This window comes from Podarcis vaucheri, assembly GCF_965113315.1.
Source record: "Podarcis vaucheri genome assembly, chromosome: 8".
In the NCBI taxonomy this organism is placed as follows: Eukaryota; Metazoa; Chordata; class Lepidosauria; order Squamata; family Lacertidae; genus Podarcis; species Podarcis vaucheri.
Genome location: NC_138766.1, coordinates 79030542 through 79051265, shown reverse-complemented (window position 1 = coordinate 79051265; position 20724 = coordinate 79030542). Strand labels below are relative to the sequence as shown.

Sequence of the window (20724 nt, the reverse complement as noted above, 5' to 3'; positions counted from 1 at the left end):
ACCACAGGCGGGAGAAGCCTGTGGACGTGGGATTCGGCTGGCACCTTTTGCGCCTCCCCTACTCACAGGGAAACCCGGTTTCGGGGATCCGGAGCGACGTGGGGTGAGTGGCGCGGTGCTTTAAATCGACTGCTTCTTTCACGGAGTGAAGCCGCATTGCTGTTGCCGGAGAGCGCTGACTTTTTCCTGTGGACAATTGGATTATAAACAACTACCCATGAGTAGAACGGAAAATTGGATCTCTAAACTTCTTAATTTGGCATCCAAACGGGAAGGTTTCAAACAGGAAGTCCGCCTTCCTCTTTTGTAAATAGATTGAAGCAAAGACGTTGCAAGCTAAAGCCTGGAAAGTCTTTTGTAAAGGATTAAATCTCCATCTGTTAAAATTACTAAACCCCCCTTGGAAGCAGGAGAAGAGGGGGGGGGAATTTTAGATTGTTTAAGCCTGCAGGAGAGAGAGTGAAGGAAGATAAATCACCACCGTTTCAAACCTGGGAACGGGCTGCCAGTAAGATTGACGTTTTGGGAAAGTTCATTGACTGTGAATAAAACGTATGTTGACAGATAGTTAAATAAGAAAAATATATTGTTTCCATTGTTTCCTTTTGCACTTAAAAAGGAGTAAAAAAAAGTAACTGAAAATCGAAACCAACTCTGTCGCTGGATCTGCGTTTAAAAGGATGGATACAAATAGAAATTGTTTCCCCTAGAGGGAGCTTTTGAAACTGCTGCAGGAGTGGAGCTGGGGAATTTTCCAGCTGCAGAGATTAAAGAGCGTGAGAATCAGAGTCTGACCTTGGACAAGAATGTTGACAGGAGAAGCCTTAGTGATTGCATTTTGCAAGACAAGTGCCTTACTGGAACAGCTTCATGAGAAGATGGATGTGATGATTATTAAAATTGACAATTTGGGACAAAAAATGACTGAGTTGGGACAAAAAGGGAATACCTATACAGAAATTACCCAGGAATTGACCCAGGAATCTGTTTTGACATGGCAAGCTGTGGAGAAGACGAAGGAGAAAGTTGTTGTTGAACCTCAAGTAACTCAAGTGGACAGAACCCGGCCTCACAGAGTCAATTTGATGAACATAAGCTGTTGCCCTTTATGATCGAATCTAGAGAAAGTCAGATTTGGAGGGATGGATCCCTGCTTGGATTGGAGAAGGAAAGTTGGATAGATCCTCCTATGCAGGGATGCTCTGGCCTTTGGGATCTGGATTTGGGTCAGGGGGAGAGTGGCGCTCTGAAATATCTTTTGGACTTCAGTTCTGACTATGGAGAATGGGCTGACCTGTCGAGAAGGAATAAAGACATTGTTAGGTTGGAGTTTCCCCGAGATCTACTCCTCAGTGCCAAAGGAAGGAAATTAAGAACAAGATCAGCAGAAGATAAAGTAAAGTGCATGTATAAATATGAAGAAGACCTGCAGAAGGGACATGGAAGAGAGTTAAGAGCCTCGGACAGAAGGTCACCGGGTTGAAGGACTATATGGTATTGATAGAAAGGACTGACAGAATCCGAGACCAGGGAGAAGAGACGGTGGAAGAAGATTGAAAAAAAGTTTATAAAAAATACATTTTTATTTAGAGAAATGTTGCAAAATTAATGAGTGTTAGAAAAATGTTGGAAGGAAATTATATGGCTTTAGAAGAAATGTTATAAGGATTTAAGTATAAATAAGTTTTAGGGTTTTTATGGTAAGATAAGGTTAAAATAAATTAAGATAATTAAATGACAGAAAACAGTGAAAGATGGAAAGGATTTGCTGTAATAATTAATAACTAGAACACAAAAAGGGAGGTGTGAGGAGGTTGATGAAACAAGTTAATGAAAGATAGATATGGAAATATTGGATGTGTTTTTAACTGTTTTTGCTTTTGTTTTTGTTTTGATGTATTGTGTCTTTTGCTTTTTTATATGTATTGTAATGTATTAATTTGTATTGTTTATTTTTTCCCTTTCTTTTTTTACTTTTTTACCTTTTTCTTTAATTCTTAAACTTTTAATAAATATTATATATATATTTTTAAAAAAATCAATTTGTATTTATTTGTTACATTTGAACCCTGAGTCAGAACATCACATATGAAGTTGTCAGATAGTGTTAAGAGGCCTGCATCTGCTCCACTTCAGCGTTATAGCTGTATCATGTTGCCTTAACCTCACTTTCTCTGCAGCCCAGACTGCACGGGCACCTCTCAGCATGGTTAGCTGTTTGTATAATTGATTAGTGTGGTTTGGGCCGATTTATAACCACACCCGGGAAGCGAGGTTTCCTCTTTGTGTCATGGATCACATGTCATGGAAATCAGGCCCGGCTTACAAAAACTAGGGTACTCACCATTTACTTAAATGATTCAATCTGTTTCCTGCAGAGAACCGTTTTGTTCAATGGAAACATTTTAGGCAAACACTTTCAGCAGCTTAAGTTCTGCATATGGTAAAGGAAGCCACTTGTAGACAGTGACTATATCAAAAATTATGAACCTTCGCAACTAAATGTGATTTCCAGTATAGAGACAGTGCTAGTAAATGCAATAAGACAGAGCTGAAGATCCTGTGACCCTTTGGATGCTGCTGGGCTGCATCTCTCATAATCCCTGACCATTGACCATACTGGCTGAGGCTTAAGAGATTCGAACTCACAACATCTGGAGGGCCACAGGTCCCATCAGAAGAGGCCACCAACTTATGGTATTCTTTCCAACTTCAAGAGGCATTGGCTGGCTGCTGTGGAAAGTAAAAGCTAAAGGTACCCCTGCCCGTACGGGCCAGTCGTGACCGACTATAGGGTTGCGCGCTCATCTCGCTCAAGAGGCCGGGAGCCGACGCCATCCGAAGACACTTCCGGGTCACGTGGCCAGCGTGACGAAGCTGCAACTGGCGAGCCAGCACCAGTGCCGCACACAGAAACGCCGTTTACCGGCGGTACCTATTTATCTACTTGCACTTAGGGGTGCTTTTGAACTGCTAGGTGGGCAGGAGCTGGGACCGAACGACGGGAGCTCACCCCGCCGTGGGGATTCAAACCGCCGACCTTGCGATCAGCAAGTCCTAGGCACTGAGGATTTACCCACAGCGCCACCCGCGTCCCACCCGCTGTGGAAAGTAGGGTGCTGTATAACATGGGACATGGGTTTATCCAACAAGGCACCACATCTGCTTGCAAAAAAAAAACCCTCATCTTTTCTGTCGCGTCTTCATTTCAAAATAGTTGCAGAAAATGCGACCATCCCCTTTGGTAGAGATGTGGTTTGAAATCCTCTAGCCCATCTAGCAGTGCACAGTTTGAACTTAATGTCTGAATCACCTTGGGTCCTATTTGATTTTGTTTCCAATGAACTGTACCTATGATATTACCATCACTGATATTTCTTAAAAGTTTATGATCACTGGGCCTGTTTTGATTGCTAACCGAGGCTAATTTCACCGTAGGTTTTCAACAAGCTCTTGAGCCTGGCCAGCACTGCCTCATCTCAGAAGTTCCAGTCTCATATGTGGAGTCAGATGCTGGTTTCCACATCTGGATTTTTGAAATCCATCTCCAATGTCTCTGGCAAAGACATTCAACCGTTAATAAAGCAATGGGTGTATCCTTTTTCGTTCTAGCTCCGGGCTAGTAACAAAGGAGATGAAAAATAGCTGTTCTTTGGCCCGTTAAATGAATACACCGGGACATAAGAAGCAGCCTTAAATTTGTCTAGAGAGTTTCAAATAGTGAAGTTTAAGATTTAGCTCAGATTGCTGTTGTTCCTTTTGAATTGCATCTTGTTGTGGCTGATTGTTTAGTTTTCAAGATGCTACTGTCGGATGAGAAATGCAGCATTTCGTACCAGTGTGCGCTGTTCTGAAAGACAAACCACAGAGCCAAGCTACACAGCAAGGATCCAGAGGATTTTCAAAAACATTCTTAAGGCAGATATGGAAAATGCCACAGTCTGGTGCATTCTTAGAAGTGAATTCCAAAAATTTCACCCTGGCACCAAAACACTTGGGTCTATGTACAAGTCGTTTAAATCACCCAAATGAATAGCAGAGAGATTGGCTGGTGCAGAACTCAGTTGGCAGTTGCAAAGCTGCCTGGCAATACTGATCTGGTGCTTTCAATAATATTTCAGTCCACCTTGATAAAGGCAAAATAGAGTTATACGGAGTGAAGTTCACAGAAACAAATGCAATCAGTGTCTGGTATTTCTATAGGGGCTCATTCAGAACTGTGGATTTCATTCTCACATACTTTATATGTGGTAGTAGATTTTTTTCACAAGGAGAATTGTGCATCCTGAAGTCAGTTTCCAAGTTTCCACAAAGTCCTGTATGGTGGACAGAGGCACCCTGGAAAAGGGAGTCTTTTGTAGTAAATACGCAGACACAAATAAGCAGTTCAGTAGTATGGATTCATCATTCCCTTTTAGGAGTTAGGATACACTGAAGGCTTTGCTAATCAAAGCAAAGCTTTTGCTTCCAAACGTTCATTATTTGACTTTCACAAAACCTCTCTTTTGCTACTAAAATGCCCTCTTCTTTTTGTGTTAGACCAAATGCTTTAAATAAAAGTCCTGGTGAGAGACATAAAACCCTAATTAATGAAAACGCCATGGAATTTCTTCAAAATACAAGAATGTGTCAGGGGTTCAGGTGGGGAAGGGAGAGAGCAGACACGCTCTCATGTTCAGCACGTAGTTTTGAAAGGGGCTTGTAAGCATTTTTTGTGTGTAGATTGTGCTACAAGCCTTTACTCTGATAATACAGGGTTCCTGGTTGCAGGGAACCTTGTGCGTTCAGCCAAATGTGCTTAACCAGTCAAGCAATTCATACATTTTATGAAATGAGTCCCTTTCACAACTTTCTGCTCAGTGTGGGAAAGTTGGAGTGGAGCAGGCACGCACACATCCACTTCCTTTCCCTGGCTTCTATGTGTTATTTTGAACACACAGATTAGGGCTGTAGTGAAAGTCTGGAGGAGGATACTAAGGACCAGTTCCACACATGCTTTCCCATCCCTAATTTGTGATGACTCACCTGACAGAATGGATCCCGCTGTGTATCGTATGTGACACGGGGTGGAATTCAGCATTCCCATATGCGCAGCTCCCAATATGACCAAGTCGTGAGACTTAATCTCAGCTTTCATGCAAGAGCAGCAAGCTATGAGCTTCGAAATGCATAAAGGGAGGGAAAGCTCAGAAGTTGAATGATCTCCATTAGGGTCGGAATTGAAGGAATTGTGCAGTATTTTCAAAATCTGCATTTATGTTATACATCAAATTGCAAATTATGGACACAGTCCATCAGAATTTCCGTCACAAGCCTGATTGAAGCAAGACAGTTGTGGTTGTTTTGGATGTGCTGTTGCAGTTCTGTAAATTTGAGGAATTTAGTTTTTGCATATTTGTAAACCTATCTGTTATTATCCTATTCAGTCTCACAGAGATCAGAGTGGTGTGGTAAAGTTTTATGGCAGCTTTGCATTTAATAGAAAACGAAATGTATTAGAGTTAGAAATAAAGCAAGACTATACATCTCCTGGGACACAGAAATATGTGGTGAGTTTGTTTTTCTCTTTTTCCTGAAATTTGTCAAAATTGCTACATATTTTCTGTGACTTTTACATTTTACTGTACATATTTATTTATTTATACTGTCAACCTTTAGTGGGCAACTTGCTTGGAGCTCTGAACCATATCTGGTAGAAAGATAGTTGCCTCTGGTTACTTTGGATACAGAAATTTGCATGTAATTTCTGTAGCTGGGCATCGTGTTTATTATTAGATTATTTTGAATCAATATAAATTATAGTGATGCTTTTAACTTACTAATGAGTGTTCATCTAAAGTAAACTTTGAATCAACTAGCATTTAGACACAATATTCAGTGAACTCCTGACTTCGTCGTTTCCTATTGTTCACTACAGAAATACATTTTAAAATGAGATGGCAAACATACTCTTTGAGATCTAAAAACCTACTTTCATAGAATCATAGAATTGTAGAGGCTGGACCACAGTGACTGGGCTGAACGATGGGAGTGGAGATGTTCCTTCAGGTTAAATCATTGCTGCTGTCAGCCATTTTAAACACTTGTTCTGGTAATACAATACATTTTCCCTCTAAGGGCCCTTTGAAAGTGACGGTGCAAGAGCTGGATGGATCTTTCAACCACACGCTTCAGATAGAAGAAAACAGCCTTAAACACGACATACCTTGCCACTCGAAAAGCAGACGGTAGGTTTTTAGACTATTTGTAGGCTTCCCTTGTGAAACATACACCTGAAATAACTACTGTTTTCTTATTTTTCATATTCTCTGGCTTATTCCTCTTGTTAACGTCAGCAGTATGGTAGCTGCTACTGTGCTAGGTAAAGGTAAAGGGACCCCTGACCATTAGGTCCAGTCGTGGCTGACTCTGGGGTTGCGGCTCTCATCTCGCTTCATTGGCCGAGGGAGCCAGCGTACAGCTTCCGGGTCATGTGGCCAGCATGACTAAGCCGCTTCTGGCAAACCAGAGCAGCGCACGGAAACTCTGTTTACCTTCCCGCCGTTTACCTACTTATCTACTTGCACTTTGACGTGCTTTTGAACTGCTAGGTTGGCAGGAGCAGGGACCGAGCAACGGGAGGTCACCCCATCACAGGGATTCGAACCGCAAACCTTCTGATTGGCAAGTCCTAGGCTCTGTGGTTTAACCCACAGCGCCACCCTGTCCCGCTACTGTGCTACACCTGCCCAAATTGAATTGAAATACTTTATTGTCACTTGTACAACTTACAAGCCACCGGGGGGGGGTCCCACCCTCTGGCTCCTCCCAGTGCCAGTTTCATTCTCCAGAAATAGGTAATGCTGTGTGGGTTCCTTCCCATGTGGATCGTGGCTTCTAAAATTGCGCCGACAGGTTGGGGGTGATTGGTGTTGTTGTGGCCACTGTTTTAATGCAGGAATCATATTTGTAAGAAGATCTGACGGTTGTATCCAGTGCAGCATGGGACTTCCTTCCTTTGCCTGTGTACCCCCAAAGGCTGCTCCAGAGCAACCCCCCTCCCAAACTCTCCGGAGCAGATTTGCAGGATATGCAGGGGTCTGTGGAGGAGAGGAGGGGAAGCTTCAGTGTGCGAGTGGAAATCTGCTTTGTGATCCAAGCAACAGAGTTGGATACAACCCTTAGTCACTAATATGACCTTGAATCCTTACTTCTGGGATAAAGGTGTGTTGTAATAATCCACCATTCTGCTATTGTTCAACCACTCTAGTGATAGATTTCCCTTGGTGATTGAACAATATAAACAGGTAAGTATTATTCCCCCTCCCAAATAAAGGGGTTTTCATGATGCTTTATTATGACTTCTGTCTCCAGGGCGTAGAAAGTATGAAGCTTAGGAAAAGGATAACCCTCTGAAATGGGGATGGGCAAAATATTTGGGGACAGTTCATATGATTAAATGAAGATATTCATAATATCATCATCGAGGATTTACTTTGTGGCCTTGTTAACTTGCTTGTATTTAAACATCATTTAATACCTTTTTGCAGAATAAGAAAAAGAGAAAATTATTTTAATAGGCACCTTCTTCTTTTTTGAAATGCAGAAATAAGAAGAAAAAGATTCCTCTGATGAATGGGGAGGAAGTTGACATGGATCTTTCTGCCATGGAGTAAGTTAATTTTGAAAAGTAACGTGTGGCTGTTGCTTTCCCTGAAGCTCTTATATAGGATTGTCCCAGCCACACAGAATCATACTGGCCCCAGTCCCAATAGCAGCACTGTGAATGCAGAAGCTTAGTTTCACATATCTGCTCTGTTAGGAGATGCTGCCTTTCTTCCTACACTGTCCATATGAGCCACAGTCTCTTTATTACAGTGCTGAACATGCAGGGGAAAGTAGGGAAAGTTCTTGAAGTGCAGCAATTGGAAGTGGAGGCAAGGAAATCAGGGAAAGATTTAATTGCAGAGATGCCTGTTGTTCATTGTTTCTACGCTGAAGCCCCTTCCACTGAGAAATTTATGAAGTGCAAAGCTGTCATCAAGCTTGTTCAGATTGATATTATCAGTTTGTCAGCAGCTGCATGATTGTTCAGACAGTATTAACCGAGAACTGTTGATTTTGTGCAAAAAGAAGTAAACAAGAGCCCAGTTTCTTTTTAAGGTGCCATGTTTTAGCAGTCCCATGTTAAAATGTCTGCACACATTTGCTGTATTTTAAGTGCTGGTACAAAATCTGGTCCTCTCTTTCAGTGCTGATTCTCCCTTACTCTGGATCAGAATAGACCCGGATATGTCTGTACTGAGGAAGGTAGAATTCGAACAGGCTGACTTCATGTGGCAGTACCAGCTCCGATACGAGAGAGATGTGGTTGCACAGGAAGAATCCATTTTGGCCCTCCAGAAGTTCCCTACTCCAGCTTCACGACTTGCGCTGACTGATATACTTGAACAAGAGCAGTGCTTCTACCGAGTGAGGATAATGGCATGCTTCTGCCTTGCAAAGGTAGGAATGGGCCATGCTAGACAAACTTCATGAGATAATTTGGACAGATGCAATCAAAGGTTCTGGAAATGTGTTGTTGTTGTTTAGTCATGTCCGACTCGTCGTGACCCCATGGACCAGAGCACGCCAGGCACTCCTGTCTTCCACTGCCTCCTGCAGTTTGGTCAAACTCATGCTGGTAGCTTCGAGAACACTGTCCAGCCATTTCATCCTCTGTCATCCCCTTCTCCTTGTGCCCTCAATCTTTCCCAACATCAGGTTCTTTTCCAGGGAGTCTTCTCTTCTCATGAGGTGGCCAAAGCCTCATCTTCATGATCTGTCCTTCCAGTGAGCACTCAGGGCTGATTTCCTTCAGAATGGATAGGTTTGATCTTCTTGCAGTCCATGGGACTCTCAAGAGTCTCCTCCAGCACCAGAATTCAAAAGCATCAATTCTTCGGCGATCAGCCTTCTTTATGGTCCAGCTCTCACTTCCATACATCACTACTGGGAAAACCATAGCTTTAACTATACGGACCTTTGTCGGCAAGGTGATGTCTCTGCTTTTTAAGATGCTGTCTGGATGCTGTCTAGGTTTGTCATTGCTGGAAATCTGCACAGCAGCATTTGCAACATGTAAATTGGGCAGCTCGCAGAGAATCTAAACTTGAAGAATAGGAGAAAAATGCATGTACAGTTTTCCACCCCTGGTTACTTGAAAACTCTATAGCAAAGAGGACTTACCTTATCCAAAAAAAGCTCTAGCTCCTCCCATGGGCTTGAGTTCCTATATTTATTTACCTGTGTAGCAATTCCTTCCCCATGTTTGTGAAACTGTGTGACCCCACAGTGGTTCCCCTGCCTTGATCTGCCATATTGAATAGAGTGGCAGATGTTTCAGGTTTCAGCCCTATATAGCTTGATGTTCACTGTCAAGGTGGGTGGGCGGCGGCAGGCTAAATGGGTGCAATTTCTATGAAGTTTGGTGAATGTGTCTTTTCTAGTTTTAAGTGGTTTTGCCAAATATCAGTCTCTTTTACATATTTTCACACAGTTGAGTAAGGGTTAAAACTTCACCACGTTTCCTAAACTGGTCTGGCGTCCAGCCTTATGGAAATATTTATCAAGTGCTTTTAAGTGACTGATGTCAAAACAAAGCAACATAGGTTTTTGTCTGTAAAAGGAAACTAGAAAAACGTTTCATAACAATTGCTGAAGAAGAGCCGAGACATTTGAACCAACAGTTTTATTTTTGCATTAATCCTCAGGCCTAAAGGAAGTTTGCTGTTCTAACATTTTAAAAGACAGCCAAAGTGTATGTTAGGTTTTTCTTTGAAGCTCTTCTGGCGCCTTAGAAATCTAGGGGAGTGGTGAAATTTTCACTTCAAGCTTAACAATCTGCTGACCTCCTTAGTTGTCAGATCCACTGTCTCACAGAGCCTCCATCTTGCCAGGATTCATACTCAATTCATTAGTCTTCATCCAGCTTACTACTGCATCCAGGGTCTTCTCAGCCATTCCCAAGTCAGATCTTGTAGAGAAATAGAACTGGGTATCATTAGCATGCTGATGAAACCTTGCTCAATATCCCCTGAATGACCGCTCCTAATGGTTTTGTGTAGATGTTAAATGCATTGGAGACAGTATAGTGCTCTGTGGCATTTTGTAGCTCAAAGGGGACTGAGAAGCAGTGCTCCAACGCTACTTTCTGGAACCATCCCCGGAGATTAGACGTAACCCCTATAGAACCCTTGAAACCCATCTCCTATAGACGGTCCAGGAGGATACCATGGTTCATTGTATCAAAAACTGATGAGAAAGCTAGCTAGAGCAAAATAGGCTTTTGCACTGGGGAAGCTGGGCAAACTTTCCCCTGTTATATTGATTGTTAACTTGATTTCAGCTGTCCAACCGTATCTTAAAAGCTAGACAAGGTTCAGAATTGTCTGTTTCTCTTCGGGTGGTCTCGTACTCCCAGGGCGGCTAAGGCATGTTTGAAATCTGCATTGAGGTTATTGGCATGGTAAATTGAGATAACTGGTAGTGCTCAGGCCACTTCCATGACTGTCTTCCGCAGAGACTGAATGAATATGTGGCTTTAGTAACTGGGGTGGGGGAGACTGTCTGAAATGTAAATGGGAGGAAAACAATTAAAACCAGATCGCGATGGTGGGAAGATAATTAGTTGCAGATGACCTGTAAAAACCATTTCCATATACTATAGTTCCAATTTATAGAAGCGGTGGTGATGAGAGACTGTCTGGTTTTAGGTAGTATATTTTGGTTTTCAAACTGTGTTCGAACCACGGGATTCCTTGCGAGCTCATCAGCATTCCTGAATTAACCAGAATGATAATGGCTAAGAAGCTGCCTGACAGCTGTTACTCACTGCTGGAAACCTTTCCTTGCTCTCCCCAGCTGTATGATGGTATCAGTTGTATTTTAGGGCACAGAAACATGGCTTTTACCCTACACACCATTGCATGTCCTGGGACAGGGATTCCCAACCCTTTTGGGCCTAAGAGTCCATTGAGAAATCTAAGAAAGTCTCATGAATAAGAATAAAAGTCTTGCTCAAAACCATTCCCCCACCCCAAACACAAAAATAGACAAAATACCTGCATATGTCCCAAAACATCGGAGAAAAAGCAGCCCCCCCAAAAAAACCCTAGATAACTCCCCCACCTACCCAATCGCCCTCCGTCAAACCCGTTCATTTTTTTAAAAAAAGACAAGGGTCAGGGGAGCTAGGTAGGTATTATGGGGTTGTCTGAGGGCATTGTGGTGCCCATGGGCACCACATTGGGGATCCAGGTCCTAAGATAGGTTTCAGTATCTTCTGCAATGCAGTGATTCCACAAAAGCACCTTAAGAGGCAACTCAGAGTTAGGAAAGGTTTTTTTTTTTGGGGGGGGGTGGAATGCTGATTTAAAGTTTCTGTCTGTTAAAGAGTTACGGATCTTGTTCACTCACTACAGCTTTCTCTTCTCCTCAGTCCTTTGGAAATGAAAGTAAGAAAGAAAGAAAGAAAGAAAGAAAGAGAGGAGTCGGGGTTTGGGAGAGGGCAACAGATCAAACCTTGCAGTCTTGCTAATAATGTAGCTTCTCTCTTGCTCCCTAATTATGTAGATTGCAAATTTCATGGTGAGCACGTGGACAGGACCACCAGCTATGAAGTCGCTCTTCACCCGGATGTTCTGTTGCAAAAGTTGCCCAAACATTGTGAAAACCAATAACTTCATGAACTACCAGAGCTACTTTCTGCAGAAGGTAAAAGGCCACTTGCTGTCTAATTTAGCTTTTTCTAAACGTAGCAGCTTCTCTTACAGCTTGTTCAAGGCTGGTCTACAGTGGTGGATGCAAAAGAGAAATAGTCGTAGGTATCGGATGTATTCGCTTGAAGAGTGGCAGCACTCTTTTGGAGATAGATGTCCTAAGTCCCATCCGCCTCAAAAAAATGAAAGGGAAAAAAGTACAGAAGTATTTTCCCTACGAAGAGAAGCTAAAGAAATCAGGAGGGGAGAAATTGGGGGCGGGGAGACTTATAAAATTATGCGTGCAGAATATTGAATAGAAGGCAATATCCATTCTATTTGTGAAATTATTAGAGCTGAAGGCCATTTAATGAAATGAGGCAGAGAGAGGTTTGGGACTGACAAAAGGAATCCCACCTTTACAATAGCACACAAGTTAAGGGAGTTCATTGCTGTAACCTATCGTGATGACCACCTGCCCAAATGACTTCACGAACTGGGTTTTATTAACAGCTAGCTAGCATGTTCTTATGTTGATTTTCATGTTTCTACCTCCTGAATTATGGGGTGGAGGAAATACGGACTGGTAGACTGCAGAACATCATATGGCAAAGCAAAAGCTGTCGATTCTCATTTAATATTTAAACGAAAGCAGTTGCTTGTTTAATCTTGGTCCCTTTTTTTGCAGACGATGCCTGTCGCAATGGCCTTGCTGAGAGATGTCCATAATCTATGTCCCAAAGAGGTTTTGACGTTCATTTTAGATCTAATCAAGTACAACGACAATAGAAAAAACAAGGTAAAAAAAGTTGTCTCAGAGCATTGCAGTTTTCTATCCATGATCCTGCCCTTTTGATGTGCAGAGAACTACTTTAAGGCAAAATGGCTTGTAATAGGAACAGGACCTGCAGCTAAATGTTGTGACGTGGAATACTTTTACCCTCTTCCATTCATTTTTAGACTTGAATTTGTCTAAAAGAGCAGTGCTCTTCTTCTCAATTTTATTTATTTTTTGGTAATGATTGTTATCTCGTATTTTGGTCTTTGGCTTTAGTTCTCAGACAACTATTACCGTGCAGAGCTGATAGATGCGCTAGCAAACTCTGTAACTCCTGCCGTCAGTGTGAACAATGAAGCCCGGACGCTTGATAACTTAAATCCTGATGTTCGCCTCATTCTTGAGGAAATTACCAGGTTCTTAAACATGGAAAAGCTACTTCCCAGCTATAGGCACACCATTACGGTCAGGTATGTTTTTTAAAAAATGTATTTAATCCCTGCAAATACAAATCTAAAAGCACAGTACACTCCCATCTTTTTTTCGCTTCTTCCTACTTTGCTGTTGATCCTGATGCACTCGTACTGTTCTTGCACAATGTAGCTGTTCATAATATTCTCACTGTGTTCAATAAACACGAGAAAGAGAGTGGGGAGATTTAACGGGTGCCGAGAAAGTCCTTTTGTAAATTGTGCAAAGGCTTTAAGAGAAAATACTCTTCTAAAAACAGAATGTTTGTAGGACTTGAAACCACAGCTTTCTCCTTTTCTTTTGATCTTATGCAACAAAGGGAAGATAAAATCTACTGTTTATGATGGCATAACACTGAGTTAAGTGTGTTTTGCGTATCACATGTCTATGTTCAAGACAATGCACATGTTCAGCCTCTTCATGTGCACAGCTCTCCAGAGAGGGTTGATGCTGGTCAGCAGTAGGGGAATCCTAAACAAGGAGCCATACACTTGGGAAGGATGCTGCAAGGGACTAGATTTTTTCTGATAACGTATCTGGACTGTCCTCTTAAAAGGTAAAGGAACCCTTGACCATTAGGTCCTGCCATGGCCATCTCTGGGGTTGCGGCACTCATCTCGCTTTATTGGCCAAGGGAGCTTCCGGGTGAAGCTGCTTCTGGTGAACCAGAGCACTGCACGGAAATGCTGTTTACCTTCCCTCCGGAGCAGTACCTATTTATCTACTTGCACTTTGATGTGCTTTCGAACTGCTAGGTTGGCAGGAGCAGGGACCGAGCAACGGGAGCTCACCCCGTGGCAGGGATTCGAACCGCTGACATTCTGATCAGCAAGTCCTAGGCTCTGTGGTTTAACCCACAGCACCACCCGCATCCTCTTACTTACCTGCTAATCTTGGTGTCTTCTGCAGGAGTGGAGGAACTCAGGCCTGGAGACAAAATATGTCCCTTTGGGCCTCTCTACTTGGCCCTCGGGATTCTCACCCAATCCATGCCACTCACCAGCCTTGCTCTGTACCCTCCTTTATTGTATAACTTCTTATTGGGCTTTTATAAAGAAAATGCAGATGGGGCTCATCAACTTGGGAAGGTAGCTCATCTAGGAGAAGTATCAGCAAGGCCAAGAGGGAGGTCCTGTCGTCTGAGCAGCTCAGGACTTCCATACACACTGACCAGGCTTGCTCCTCAGGGACGCCACTTCGGTGCCGCTAACACAGCGGTTTGACTTTACCCCCGACGGCACACTCCATTGTCTCTCATTACAGAAGGATGCCAGCAACAACAAATAAGCAAGCCGAGACAGTCTTGTATCATTCAGATATGATACAGTGAGGTGTGTTAGGTTTGCTGTAACACCATAGACGTATGATTCATTACCTGTAGCCAGTGTTTACAAACAGTCCCTTAAACGTTTTTGTCTGTCTGAAGTGTGCCCTCTGGGCCAGATTCACTTTTGAACCCATTGCATTCGTAGAAGCTAGTGCAAGGGCTCCTGCTAGTCCAGCGGGCCTTCCCCTGCCATGACTCCCCCAAATCCCCTCTGAATCCTCAGAACAGCATGCAGGGAGAAGAGAAGGAGGATCATTCCGTCTGCAAGCAGAAATGCTTGCGTGACGGAACTATCAGAAGAACATGATGTTGAAATCCTCCCTCCGACTCTAATAAAATGCCTTTTGTTTGCCCGGGTAGAGGGGTGTGCGCAGAAACAAATTATTGTGCAAAGGTAACATTTATATTAGGGACGTGGGTGGCGCTGTGGGTTAAACCACAGAGCCTAGGACTTGCTGGTCAGAAGATTGGTGGTTCAAATCCCCGCGACGGGGGTGAGCTCCTGTTCGGTCCCTGCTCCTGCCAACCAAGCAGTTTGAAAGCACCTCAAAGTGCAAGTAGATAAATAGGTACCGCTCTGGTGGGAAGGTAAACGGCATTTCCGTGTGCTGCTCTGGTTCGCCAGAAGAGGCTTAGTCATGCTGGCCACATGACCCGGAGGCTGTACGCCGGCTCCCTCGGCCAATAAAGCGAGATGAGCGCCACAACCCCAGAGTCACGACTGGACCTAATGGTCAGGGGTCCCTTTACATTTAACATTTACATTTCTTACTCCGCTCTCTTTTGCTTCTGCCCTCACCCATCACTGGCACACATGGCCCCTAGAACATTGCCGAGAAGGGAATGTGGCCCTTGTGCTGGAAAAGGTTCCCTACCCCTGCTCTTACGAGTTTGAAATTCTCTACTAGTGTATGTTGTGTTGGGTGAAATATCCAACAGAAGAAAGAAAATGGTTTCTTTAGGACTCTCCTTTCAGCTCAGGTTTCTTTAGAACTCTTCGGAAGTCAAGAATTTTATTGGTGTTGCTGTTTCGTAAAAAAATTAATAGGCACCTTAAAAAAAAAAAGAATTCACATGAATTTGGTGTAATTCAGAGTTTGTGAAATTCATCAACATCTTGCTGTGATAATGCTAAAGTAAGTTTCTGTTTCCAGTGACTGGGAATGCAGGTTTTATAACAGATTTTTTCTTCCTTCCCCCTTCTCTATGTGCCTAGTTGCTTGAATGCCATTCGCATACTACAGAAGAACGGGCACGTCCCAAGTGATCCTGCTGTCTTTAAGTCCTATGCGGAATACGGGCACTTTGTGGATATCCGAATAGCAGCTCTGGAGGCAGTGGTTGATTATACAAAAGGTAAAGAAAAGTTGTTGCGCTGAACAATTATTTGGCCTTTAATATCTAGACCTGTGCACCCTAGACCATGGCCACTTCGCTAAGCTCTGAATCTTTAGGACAGACAAGTAGTGCTTTGTGAGCTCTTTTTCAAGGAAACTTGTTTGCCATTACTGGTCTTCTCATTGAGGAATCAGATGAGCTTCCATGGAAGACCGCCATGAAATTTAGTTTGAAAACAAATGTAGTATGAGCTGGGAAACGAGGCAACCTCATCGCTGTCTGGATTGAGCAAAATTTGTTTGATTGCTCAGTTTCTTGAGTATGATGCCATCTTGTAGCAGGAGGGTTTTGTGTGTAGGCAATTGATTTGCAATGAGAAATGTTTTGTGCTCAGATGTACAGGCAAAGTGTTGGGAGTATATATAGAATAAATGCACTTTGCTAGGAGGGAATAGTCAGAATCCCAAATGAGCTGTTATACACAGGGTGGACTCCCACAGTGTGGCACCCAAAATGAAAAAAAAACCAAACAGGTTTCACAGTTAAATTCCAGAAGTTTAAGCAACTGCATCCAAATACAAGAGAGAAGAATTGAGAGAAAATGGGAATTCGTGTGTCACAAAGAGCAAGATTTGTAGAGTCCATCCATCCTACCCACCCTCCCAAAATTATAACAGTGACACATTATAATGCATCAGTTCCATTCTATTTCTTAAAGGCTTTTATGTATTTTTGTCGATATTTTTTCTAATAACTTCTGACTTCTAGTTGGTGCAGTTCCAACATCTTACTCAAAAAGAGATTCATTTTGTCTTCGTAGTTGACAGAAGCTACGAGGAACTACAGTGGCTGCTCAATATGGTCCAGAATGACCCTGTGCCTTATGTCAGGTTAGTCTTCCTTGCTGGCAGCTTGAAAGGTGTTTCATTTAGGTTATAGATTTCAAACCATCTTGTGCTGTATATTCTAGTGGGAAGGATTTAAAATCGCCTATTGCTATGTTGCTTTTCTTCTGAGAAGCATGCATGGGGTTTTCAGGTAACAGTTGACCCTCAGCTTCAGATGGTGGAAATATACGAGGCACTTGCGACACTTCAGTTGAGTTGCACCATCTCTGAGCATTGGCTTTGTTGGCTGTCACTGATGAGAGTTGTGGTGGAACAACATCTCAGTGGCTACAGGTTAGCATGGCGATCCTTCCCACCAGAATATCAGTACTTTGTTTCTGCCTGAATCAAGAGACTGGTTGCATTCTGGAGCAGAGGGTAATCTGTGGCTATTAAGCAAGAGGGCAGCACTCTCCCACTTCCTTAAGAGATGAGAACTATTCATGGCAAAGCCCTTAGAGGTCAAGGGGAAGGTCTTGTGCTTTTCCTTGCAGTCGTTCATACTTCTTTATGAAGGCCTTGCATCTACAGTGGTACCTTGGGTTAAGTACTTAATATGTTCCGGAGGTCTGTTCTTAACCTGAAACTGTTCTTAACCTGAAGCACTACTTTAGCTAATGGGGCCCCCTGCTGCCGGAGCACGATTTCTGTTCTCATCCTGAAGCAAAGTTCTTAACCTGAGGTACTATTTCTGGGTTCGTGGAGTCTGTAACCTGAAGCAAATGTAACCTGAAGCGTCTGTAACCCGAGGTACCACTGTACTTTTCAATTCTTGGCCATAGATGCAGGATCTTTCTTTACATCTTTCTTTAAAAATAAAATCAAAATCCACACTGGGGCTCAGTGTATCTAAAGTAGAGCCAGGCTTCGTTATGTTTAGATACCAAAGAAAATATAAATTGGTAGCTGAGGGACAAAGATTATAAATGATACATTTGTAGTTGAACTTTTTGCCTGTTTGCTTTAAGTTAGACTTTGCCAGTACAAGTCAGTACCCCTGGTGACCTAGATAGTGACAACTTTGAACACTGCTGCCTCTTTTCAGGTTTCCCCCCTCTCGGTTTCTTTTCCACTGACTGTTACTGCCCCCAGGCCTTTTCACAAAAATGGCTGTTTGATACATTTTTAGAATCCTGTGTAAGGTCATTGATCTTGATTTCCTGCGATGAGGCGAGCACCAGGGGACATGTTTTGAGTTTACGTTCAACCCTTGTAATCCTGATGTATAACTATGGAGCCAAAAAAAGATTGGCAAAGACGCAGAGCCTAATAACTGGGAGGCCAGATTGTATATGGATTAGGAGCTGACTGTTGTCCTTTTTTTTAGACATAAGATATTGAACATGTTGACAAAGAACCCTCCATTTACCAAGAACATGGAATCTCCTTTGTGCAATGAAGCGCTGGTGGATCAGCTCTGGAAACTTATGAATTCAGGTTAAATATGATTATTACTATTATAATTTATTTATTATTATTCTTGCTACTCATTTTTTAAAAAAATTAATAACACAAATCAGCCTGGCTGTATGCATGTTTGCTTGAAAATAAGTCACCCTGGTTAGAGACTGGGTTATTTGATTTATTCTTCATTTATGCCCTGCCTTTCTTACATAGTTCTCAAGGCAGCATACATGATTCCCAAGCAGTTTTCCATCCAGACGCTACCCAAAGCCAAACCTATGTAGTTTCGATCGTGGTTGCTATATCCTGCATGCCTTCAAGACATATTGCACTGGATTGCAGATTAAGGCACGCAAATTGAAATTCTTTGTATTTTGCATTTTATTGAAGCGTTTCCCTAACATCCAGGCTTGCGTTTTGGTCAGGACTAGATCAACCCTAATGCTGTATACATTCATAACTGTCAACTTTTCCCTTTTTTAAAGGGAAATTCCCTTATTCCGAATAGGATTTCTCGCAAGAAAAGTTGACAGCTATGATACATTAACAGGAGCTTCCCCAAACTCACCTGCCCTAGTACCTGGTTGCTAGTTTGTCTTGTGTAGCTGATGTCCAGTACCAGTGCTCCTGCTTATAACAAACTGTGATTCATTGTTATGTCTGAATTGGGCCATACAGATAAACCTTACGTTTGTTAGTTCTTTAAATCTGTGTGAATTTTGCAGGGGAAAGTCATTGAGCAGAATATTCATGTGCCTTTTCCTATAGGTTCTACACGTTCCCAACCCAATGCTTATTCCTTCGTGGGGGGGCTGGGGAAGTGACCCAAGAATCAACATCCAATTGCTATTAATCTGTTTTCGTTTAGCAGATCAGCCTTATCCAGCACTGTCTTCAAAATCTGGCATGTTGCTTACAGTGCTTGCATACAAACTTTTATTTGTATTCTTCTAGGGGACATTAATGGCTGTGTGCTTGCTCTCTATGCATCATTATTTTTAGAGCCTGGAAGCTTTCAGCTCCACAAGGGGCTGAAGCAACCTGGGGGGGAATGGGATCCGCCTTACTTAATTTTTTGGAAAGATTTAACCAGATGTCATACTCAGGAAGTAAACAGTTTACATCTACCCACCGGGGAGTTCATGTTCCCTTTTCTTTTCCTCGAGAGAATTGAGTGTACAAAGCTAGTCTTTAACTCATTGACTTTGTGGTAACAAAAGGAGTCATAATAGGAGATATGTTCCCTTCTCTATTTATTTATTGGGGGGGGAGTGTTAACGGCATAAATCTCTGTGCAAATCATGTGAACGCTTTACTCAAAATTTACTTTCTGTAAAGAGCAATTACAAAATCTCAGTGTGCCAGTAAGAATATTCGTTAGAGTAAACCACCCATTCAGGTTTAATGATTTGAAACTTGCTGATGCCTATAAGCCCATAAAGGAGGACAAATGTTTTTGTTGCTTTTTGGAGAGAAAGAGTGAAATGCCAGACTCTAGAAAACTAAAGCTAGAGAATTCCAAACCTTTTTCAAATGAGAGATGATATTCAACTATACTTAAGTTTGAATTTATTTATTTTTTAAATTAATATTTGTTTCAATAGCAGCTCAGATTTTCACTGATCAGTTTTTAAGTTAAGATAACAGTGCTAGTTTCTAGATTCAGGTAGGCAGCCGTGTTGGTCTGACGCAGTCGAAATAAATAAATAAATTGTCCAGTAGCACCTTAGAGACCAACTAAGTTTGTTCTGGGTGTAAGCTTTTGTGTGCATGCACACTTCTTCAGATAGAAAACTGCCTTTGCAAATGAACAACTTAACCCTTTAGTAACATTTTGTTATTTTCCAGGTGCTGTAAAAACCAATGTATATTTAGTGATGACATAATTTGTGAAATAAAGTGGGGGTGGGGGTGGGGTGGGAAATCCCTAGTTTCTTATCTCCTGTGAGACTTGTTCAAGTTTGGATGACATGAACAGCTGGGCTTTTGTTTCATTGTGTTTTCCCAGCTATTCCGAAAAGTCTTATCAGGGCAAAGGGGTCTGCATCTCCGTAGGCAACCCTGAGTATCATATGCTGTGGGCCCTCGTGACAGTTGTATCCATGGGAATCTTGTCTTGTAATTTTCCTATTTGCTCAGTTTTCCTTGAGACATGTGCCTTTTGCTTTGTTTGCTACTTAACATCTTTTTCCTTTCTGGAAATCGCCTACTCTGTAAACTTACTGGAGTCACGTGCTTTCAGATGACCAGAATCTGTCCATTTTAGCTACTCATACAGTAAACAGATCAGCTTGTGGGGTGCAGCTGCTGTTCACTGGCAAATTGTGCGACCTTCCGTTTATCTGTGAGTTAAGACTCAGCACCATTGTTTGTGGTTTTCATTGAAGCTCGCAAACTGATTACCAACTGGAGATTTTATTTTGTTTATTTCATTTAGGAAATTATTTATAGGCCGTTTGGGGGTTATAGTCCTTCTGTGTTAATTACCCTTTAAAAACGCAAGCCAGTTATGACAGAGAAAACAAATATATATCCTAACAGATCTTAAAAAACCCCACATCATTTGTTCTAAAACAGCTCAAATGTGTGTGTGTGTGTGTGAGAGAGAGAGAGAGAGAGAGAGAGAATATGATTGCCTTTGTTTGGCATTATGGGCATTAGGGCTGGGTGATATATCAATATATTTTCCAAAACCAGTTAGAAGTCGATATCATTATGTCGGTTTCATAATTTTTGACCTGGCATTATATCACAAATCATGATGTGTGTGTGTGTGTGTGCACGTGCTATGTAAAAATCACA

The 20724-nt window shown here is 42.3% G+C and overlaps 1 protein-coding gene across 1 annotated transcript in view; it reads left to right on the top strand.

Annotated features, from left to right (window-relative positions):
- TAF2 (TATA-box binding protein associated factor 2) overlaps positions 1-20724 on the top strand; it is a 63454-nt gene that overhangs the window by 23347 nt on the left and 19383 nt on the right. Inside the window, exons 12-22 of the mRNA XM_082235494.1 lie at positions 3439-3593; positions 5435-5549; positions 6118-6227; positions 7586-7651; positions 8232-8484; positions 11593-11733; positions 12406-12516; positions 12772-12965; positions 15510-15649; positions 16452-16521; positions 17846-17955. Of these exons, the coding sequence (XP_082091620.1) occupies positions 3439-3593; positions 5435-5549; positions 6118-6227; positions 7586-7651; positions 8232-8484; positions 11593-11733; positions 12406-12516; positions 12772-12965; positions 15510-15649; positions 16452-16521; positions 17846-17955 (1465 nt within the window). The remainder of the gene's footprint in view (positions 1-3438; positions 3594-5434; positions 5550-6117; positions 6228-7585; positions 7652-8231; positions 8485-11592; positions 11734-12405; positions 12517-12771; positions 12966-15509; positions 15650-16451; positions 16522-17845; positions 17956-20724) is intronic.